At 56.3% G+C, this 8,519-nt stretch overlaps 1 protein-coding gene across 1 annotated transcript; it reads left to right on the top strand.

Annotated features, from left to right (window-relative positions):
- Positions 1–1,655: 1,655 nt before the first annotated feature.
- On the top strand, positions 1,656–6,515 carry COPS9 (COP9 signalosome subunit 9). Its single transcript, XM_079710793.1, has 3 exons — positions 1,656–1,765; positions 3,715–3,787; positions 6,246–6,515. The coding sequence occupies exons 1-3, from the start codon at positions 1,703–1,705 to the stop codon at positions 6,281–6,283; spliced, it is 174 nt and encodes a 57-aa protein (XP_079566919.1). The 5' UTR covers positions 1,656–1,702; the 3' UTR covers positions 6,284–6,515.
- Positions 6,516–8,519: the final 2,004 nt, after the last annotated feature.

Here is an 8,519-nt window from a genome sequence, read left to right on the forward strand (position 1 = left end):
TCAATCTAGGCCCAATTCCCGTCTCCCTGGAACCACCCTCCCCCTCCCCCTCCCCACCCCCACTTCTCTGGCAGCCCAGCCCCCAAGCCTACCTACTTCTAAAAGTAGCTCAGATACCTCATGCTCTCCTTCCCCACCATCCCTTCCCCTCTCCCTCCTGCCCTCCCTTCTCTCTCATTCACATTCTTTTTAAAAACTTATGATAAAATACATACAACGTAACATTTACTATCTTAACTATTTTTGAGAGGCATTAAGTGCCTTCACATAGTTATGCAACCATCATCACCATCCATCTCCAGGCTATTTCTTCTTCCCGTTAAGCACTAACTCCCCCTCCCCCTCCCCCGGCCCCATTCTACTTTCTGTCTCTATGAATTTGATTACTCTGCGTACCTCATATAAGCGGAATCATACAGTATTTGTCTTTTGGAGATTTCACTAAGCATAATGTCCTCAAGGTTCATCCCCATTGGAGCAGCTGTTAGAATTTCCTTCCTTTTAAAGGCTGAATAGTATTCTACTGTATGGATGGACCACATTTTGCTCAACCATTCAAATGCTGATGGCTACCTACCCGAGTTCTTTCACATTTTAGCCATTGTGAAAAATGTTGCTGTGAACGTGGGTGTACAAATATCTCTTCGAGACCCTGCTGTCAATTCTTTTGGGTATATGCCCAGAGTGGAATCCTGGACCATACGGTAAATCTATGTTTAAATTTTGAGGAACCTCCATACTGTTTTCTACAATAGCCGCACCATTTTACATTCCAAACAACAGTGCACAAGGGTTCCAATTTCCCCACATCCTTGCTAACATTTGGTATTTTTTGGGTTTTTGACAGTAGCCATCCCGATGGATGTGGGGTGGTAACTCATTGTGGTTTGGTTTGCCTTTCTCTGATGATCAGTGATGTTGAACATCTTTTCATAGGGTTATTGGCCATTTATAAATCTTCTTTGGATAAATGTCTATTCCAGTCCTTTGCTGATTTTGTTTGTTTGTTTTTTGGTACGCGGGCCTCTCACTGTTGTGGCCTCTCCCGCTGCGGAGCACAGGCCCCGGACGCGCAGGCTCAGCGTCCATGGCTCACGGGCCCAGCCGCTCCGCGGCACGCGGGATCCTCCCGGACCGGGGCACGAACCCGCGTCCCCCGCATTGGCAGGCGGTCCCCCAACCACTGCACCACCAGGGAAGCCCCTTTGCTGATTTTTAAATCAGACTCCTTGTTTTCTGTTGTTGAATTTTAGGAGTTCTCTGTACATTCTGTATATTAATCCCTTATCAGATATATGGTTTGCAAATATCTTCTCCCATTCTGTGGGTTGCCTTTTTACTCTGTTACCCACTCATAATCTTTAATGGGTATTTCCAGGGCATCTGTCAGTGTCAGGCCCTTAGGTCCAAACTGTCTGTGGCCGCGGTGAAGTCGCACAGCAGCTTCCCTTGTGTGCTGACAGCCACGCGGAGACCCCGCCCACCCCAGCCCCAACCAGGCCAGTCCTGCCCGCCCCGACTAATGGAGGAGGGAACCATAGCGTGGAAGGTCCTCCGGCGGCTAGACCTGCCAGATGGTGGGGGGAGAAAACCATAGAGTCGGCCGTCCTCTCGCATCTAGACTTGCCACGGCGGGGCTTGCACCGGAAGAGGGCGTCAGCGGGCCGGAAGTGGGTCGCGGACGCCGGAGCTGCAGGCGGAGATGAAGCCGGCGGTGGACGAGATGTTTCCCGAGGGCGCGGGGCCCTACGTGGATCTGGACGAGGTAAGGCGGGCGGCGCCGGGCCGGGAGGGAGCGGAGCCAAGGCCAGCTGTCGGGCGCGGGCCGGGTCTGGGGCGAGAGAAGGCGGCGGCCTGGGCGGGCGCGCTCGCCGTCCCGGCGGTTCCTAACTCGGGCGAGAGAATGGGGCCTCCGGGAACCCAGTGAGGTGGCGGCCGGGATGGCTACGGGCCGGGGTTGCAGTGAGCGTCGGTGCCCGCGGCCTGGAGCCCCGCAGGGGCGATTGGTGGGGACCCCGGGGACGGGGTTGAGCTCGTGCCAGGCGCTGGGGGAGGAAGTGGGCCCCGGCTGGGATGGCGTGCTGTGGCGCGGCGGGGGCGAGTCCCCGTCTGGGAGGAGGGGAGACGAGAGCTTTGCTGACCAACGGCCCTTGGGAAAGAAGCGGCCGCCTGCCCGCGGAGCGGGGGAGAGGGGCGCCTGGCAGGTCCGTGCTCCGTGCGGGGCCCGGGTCTTCCCCGCAGTTGCGCAGGGTCGTTGTGTCACCCCATCCTCTGGGCACAGGGCGTTCCTGTCTGGTTTTGGTGGTGGGAGCTCGGAGTGTCAGGCCGGCTCCGCGGGGTCCGGACCTCGATTTCTCCTTCTCAAACCTCAGGGGGGACAGACCCATTCTGTGTGCTTCTGGACGTCCCGGGAGCACAGAGAGACGCTGGTTGCCAATTTTTAGTGCATCAAAAGGCGGTGCGGGTTGATAGAAGCCCTCGGGCTTTGGGGTGGCCCAGCGAAGGCTTAGGAGAGCAGCTGGCTGCAGCCAGATGCTGGCGGTGCGCTGGGGCGTAGGGGCGAGGCCTGGCGGGATCGGGAGCGAGGCCTGCAGGGTCTAGGGGAGGGCAGGTCGTGCCTGGGAGAGCGGGAATGGGATGGAGCCGGGTAGGCGGGGCTGGGGGGCAGATGGTGCCTCGCCTGTAGCCGTCCTGGGACAGGTGAGCTCTCTGCACCCCAGTCCCGAGGCACCTGCGCTCACCCCCTGCTTCTCAGCCCTGTGCTCCAGGAACTACCTTAGGCAAGCGTGGAGTCGCTGGAGGGCTTTAAGGTGCGGAGCGACGGCTCTGACTGGTTCGCGGCGCCGTCGCTCTGGAGGGTTTGGGGTGAGAGAGTGGGGCAGTACAAACGGGGACGGGGGCGCGAGGAGGGTCTGAATGAAGGCAGTGCCTCCAGAGGGAGGTAGGCGCAAACTCCGCAGCGGTGTCACAGGTAGAATCTGCACAGCTTCCTGTGGGGACGGGGCAGGGGAGGGCGCCTGAGGAGGGAAGGAAGGCTCTGAGAGTCCCCGCTGCTGAGGGACGACGGGAGGTGCTCCGCCCTTTGAGCCAGCAAGAGGCAGGGCAGACAGCCTGGGGGCGGTTGGGAGTCAGGGTGGCAGCAGGGCCTGTGGGCCAGCCGTCCAGGGTGCTGCCACCAGAGGCCTCTGCTCTAGCTGTCACCACGTGACTCTAAAAGAGGCTCAGAATCCTCGCCACGTTGTCCAGCTTTGGTTGTGGCGTTGTTTTACTGCCACCGTTGAGTGGTGGCAGTGGGAAGGCCCGTGATGGCCCCGTCCCCCTCCCCAGAACCCCAGGTCAGCAGGTCAGTTTCTCAGGGGAAATGGTTTAACTCTCAGAAGCAGTCCAGAGCAGAGCAGTGGTCAGGCTCAGTTTTGCGCGCGCTCGGGGCCTCTTGTCCAGGTGTGCGCAGCAGTGCTGCTGTTTGGGGCAGCGGCAGGACTCTACGTAAAGGGTGAGAGGAGTCGAGGACGTCCGACCTGAGGAGACCCTCGCTGTAATTCCTTGGAATGCCGCCTCCCCAGCCCTGCTCGCACTCCCTCCCTTCCCCTGGACTAAATTTTGTCTCCGACCTGGACACTTTCTGCCCAGGAGTGGTATGGAGCCTGCGTGGCACTTATACCACTCGTTCTCTCGGAAAACTCCGCTGACGTGAGCTTTCCTTTCCCTCCCCAGGCAGGAGGCAGCACCGGGCTCCTGATGGACTTGGCGGCCAATGAAAAGGCAGTTCACGCAGACTTTTTTAATGGTAAGGGCGCTGGGATTGGCTTGCCAGTTTTAATCTGTTTCTTCTGCAGGTTATGCAGTGGAGTAACTTTGTGACATGAGTGACTTGGATCGTAGACCAGTAAAGGCCAGATCCTGTGCCATTCTTGGAACGCTGTGCAGCCCTGCTTTTCAGGAGGGAAAAAAGCTTCCAGTCTTATGTTCCAGTTGTTGAGTTTGAGCCATGAACGTGCACTTGGACACCTGAAACTGTAGCAGGGTCTGGTCCGTCTGGCTTTACTCGTCTCCCCTCTCTCCCGATGGCTGGCTTGCTTTCCTCTCCCTGTTTTCCACTGGGTTCTTGTCCCCTGGGCTGCCTGTGCAGAGTGGCAGCCACACTCCTGTTCTTCCCCGTCCCTTTTCTCTGAAACCGGGAGCTATTCGCATTTAAGGGCTTAATGCTAGTTTCAGGAACATGGGTGGAGTTTTACCAAATAAACAGTGAGAAACTAACTTTATAGGAAATCTTCATGTACGTTTGAGGGGGTACTTCTCGTGTTCCCTTCTGGTTTCTTAAGGCCTTGTTCCTATAGAGTATATTCATCCCTACCAAGGGTTAAATCATAAGAAACACAAGATCGCTTTCTTAGGAGAGTTAAGTGGTATTTTGTCTCTTATCATCCGTCTTTCATCCAGGGTGCCTGCCACTACAAAGAACTTTTGTCACTAGTTAGTGGCAGCTAGGATGTTACCTTGCCGTGTTGGTTTTCAGGGGCCCCAAGCCTCTCTGGCACCTGAGCCCGTGTTGTTTTATCTGGCTGCTTTTCAGACAGTTGTTGCCTAACGAGAGAAGCCAGTCTGCTGCCTGAGGGCAGCCTTCCCGGGGAGCCCAGCTGCTCTCCCCAGGCAGCGTCCCCGCAGGACTGAGGGGGGTGACGTTTGTTAAGTTCTCAGGGGGAGCAGGTGTGGGGAGCACGGGGTGCAGAGCCGCCGCTAGGACCTCACCCGGGTAGGGGTGTGTGGTCCCCAGTACGGCACGATCCACTCATATTTTGATAGGCTCCTGGCAAGCCGCCCCCTCCTCTGCCAGCCCGGGGCTTAGAGACAGTTGGCTGTGTTCTAAAGTTCAAGGTCACGTGATTTCCACCAACAGCCCTTTAATTCTGACAGAGCACCTGTGAGAAGGACCCAGGCCGCTAGGCCAGGTGAGCATGGGAGCGGATGAGGGCGCTTCTCCCTCCGAGTCCGAGTCCGAGTCCGGCAGGGAAGAGAAGGAGCGTAGGCGAGCAGACGCCTCCCCGGCAGGTCGTGACGGCCCAGGTGTGCGGGAAGCCGTTCCCGCGAGAAAGCCGAGCGGCCTTTGGAAGGACTTGTCCTTAGTCTTTGCACTCATGATTGAACAGATAGGTTTTGATGGCCTGTTGTCCCCTAGGCAGTGGAGTTCAAACCCTGAACGATATTCGCTCTGCTCACTCAGTGGTTTACAAAATGGGAGCACTGGACGGGGTGGGCCGGGACAGCTCGGGGACGAGAGCCCAGACAGGTGGGCGCAGGGTTGCCGGGGCACATCCTGAGGCAGTTCTCAGGAGGCGGCACCTGCAAGGCTGGGGGCTGGGGGGAGAGTGGCGGAGCTGCGGGACCACCGGCCAGGCCAGGCGGTGGGAGAGGCGGGCGCCGGTGGGACCGTCCGGGGGGTGGGGTGGGGCTGGGGGCCCACTGCGGGGCAGGAGGTGCCTGGGTGCCGCCTTTCCCCGGGGAGCAGGGGTGTGGGGACTGACCCGTCCTCTTCCTGGCTCTTCGTTTACTCTGCACGTTCTCAGTGCATGGTACGCATGAGTGGGTTTTTCTCTTCTTGTGAAAATAACACATAACCCGTGGTGGGGATGTAGAAAATATACAGAGAAGTAAACAGAAGGACAAAATAACCATGAGTTTGGCTTTGACCCCCTCCCAGGATGCAGTGCGCTGTGAATTTCTGGCGTTTCTTCTAGTGGGAATGGGGCTCAGGCTGTGTTTCTCAAGCTTAACTCTAGGTCCGACTCTCTTAAAGGGAGTCGTTCTCACGGGGCTCCGTCCCTCCCCCACCTTTCTCCCCCAGCTCTGCAGTTTCCCGCTCACGGCTGCGAGCCTCAGGCAGCTTCAGCCCACCTCCCCTGCCCTCCACGCAGCGCTGGCCAGAGCAGAGCCCTGGCCGTACTCACGGGCACGCAGTCACGGCTGTGAGGGGTCACCCACGTGGTCCAGAACACACCCTCATGCAATTTCTCAAGATTGTCATCTAAACAGAAACAAGAGTAAAGGTGCACTCTGGACCACTGTCCCTTTGGACTGTATGAGCCCCGGTTGGATAAAATTGAGAGCCTGTCCTGGGAAAAGTCCTTTATCAGATTGTTCACTGTTTTCTCTCTAGTTTTGAATGACCACATAACTCATTTTATAATTATTTCATCAGCTGTAGACCTCGTGTGCCCCATCAATGTGTGATTTTGTTCATTTTGTAGATTTTGAAGATCTCTTTGATGACGATGATATCCAGTGAGGTGTGTCCGGCGGCGCGTTTGCTCAGGCTTTGCCGTGCCGTGGTGTGGTGGATCGCCTCAAAGGACAGTTTTAGATGGTTCCGGAGAACTTGTGGAAATCACTTGAAATTAGGAGATGGTTAACGAAGAAGGAAAAGATGGTTTTAACCATCTGGATGAGGCCTGTTAATCTCTGAATGTGACCGCCTTTTGTCCTTAACTTCAATTAAAAAAGTGATGTTATTACTTGCAGGGTGATTTTAATGCTTGTACTTTTGAGTGAATATTACAATCCCTAGACCTCTCCTTGTGCATATGTGTACATGCATGCCTGTGTTCCATGCTTAGAGAAACAGGTCTCAGCATAGAATACATGGTGCACTTTTTGCTTTGTGGCCTTGAGTAATTCTGACAGCCCACGGTTGCTGACGTGGTGTTTGTGTTGGACCTGTAAGCAGTGCAGGCAGGCTCCTGGAAGTGCCTGAGAGACCTTACTCGGGTCCCGTCCCTGCCCTGGAGGCACACGTAGCTGCGTGTTTCCTCTCCTAACGTCAGAGCAGCTGCTGTCCCCAAATCTGAGGCTTGAAGCAGGGCAACTCGATAACGCCTCTGAACGAGACGCCTCCTACCTGAGAAATGTGTGCATTGGTCCATCTCAAAGGAGAGCGTAGCACCTATGGAGGAAGTTCCTTGCTGGTCCAGCTCAGCAATTGATAATGGTTGTAAGCACTAAGATTACTATTTCATATCAGTCTCGAAGTGAAGAATGTTTCTTCGATGAGGAAAGGCCCAGGGCACACGGCTTCATCGGTCCCCACAGCTCAGAGTCGAGCAGAGCCACTTAGATGAGTTGGGATGTGCTGACCTTCCCCGTGAGAACTGCTGAACGGAGCACCTCGATGGCCTGGTTATGAAAGACATTTCACCGAAGACCAGGTAAGATTTTAAACAGAACGAGACGTTTCCTCTGCCTGTTTTCTCATGAGTGCCGAGTGGGCTTCTGCCACTTAGCAGGCCTGTCCTGATGGAGCTCAGCCCCTGGGAGGGAGGGCCAGTCATCCAGCGCGGCTCAAGGGGCAGACACGAGGGTGGCGTCCCTGGGAAGACCAGCTTGGGAGAAACTGGGAACACCCTTCATTTGAAGCCTTGCCCTGTGTCGGGATTTGGGGCTACATCTGTGTCAGGCTCACAGCTCAGATCTGCAGCCAGAGTGACAGGGCCTCCAGGCGAGCTGCACGGTCTGACTTCAGGGAGAGACATCTGCTTGTTCTTGAGGTCAAGTCACAGACAGTTAAGTTTCCTCAGCGGGTTCCTCAAAGCAGGCCCGCAAGGTTCTGTGGGGAGCACCTGGGCATTTGGGTGAGTTCTCAGCCAGCAGGTGGTTGCCCTGCAGCCAGCTCAGTTGAGGTTTATGTAAATACGGCCCTTCGGGGCTTGCACTTCACCGTGTTAAGGGTGTGGTGACGGTCCCGAGTTGTCCCTGCCTTCAGCGGTGGTCGTGCCCCATCAGCTCCCCTGCCTCAGGCCTCTGTTCCTCGTTGGTAGACAAAGCTCTTGGTCCCCGAGGTGCCTTCTAGTTCTAGGGTCTGTGGTCTTCAGCAGGAAGGAATGAGTCAAGGCAAAGTAAGGGTTGCTGTGGGCCCGGGTGCGGAGTTGGCCTTTCCCTCCCAGGCTGAGACTGTAGCACCCCAGAGGGCTCCGTGTTAGCCTTAAGAGTTTCAGACCAGTCTGGTGCTCATTGAATGTCAGCTGTGTGCGTGTGTGTGTGCGCGTGCACGTGTGCGTGCACGGGTCTTTTGCACATACTTAGGCCTCTGCTTACGCGCTAGGCTCTAGGCTCCTTTGATTTCACAGAACCCTTGCAGCTTCCTTAGTACCGTGAGGCCGAGGTTCAGAGTCGCTTTTTTTCTTCCTCCTCTCACTGTGTCTTGGCCGGCACCCTTAGGGAGTGGTGGCTACCTCAGGAGATGCTCATACCTTTGACGAAGAAACTCTAGCCATTGTCCGTAGTATGTTTTCACTCACAGTGACAAAACACGGTTTTTTCACTTTCTGTTCTTAACTTCCAGGGTCACAGAGATTGGCCCGCGTGCCGGTCTGGAAAGCCTGCAGCACAGGGAAGCTGTGCCACCTTCCACCGCAGGCTGGCTGCCAGCTGGTGGCAGAACACGAGGAAGGCAAAGCACGACTCTGGCCGGAGTGCCTGCGGCCACTGGGAGAAGAATGGACTGAAGGCGAGGGAGACTCCTAGGGGCT

Source organism: Hyperoodon ampullatus, assembly GCF_949752795.1.
Source record: "Hyperoodon ampullatus genome assembly, chromosome: 8".
In the NCBI taxonomy this organism is placed as follows: Eukaryota; Metazoa; Chordata; class Mammalia; order Artiodactyla; family Ziphiidae; genus Hyperoodon; species Hyperoodon ampullatus.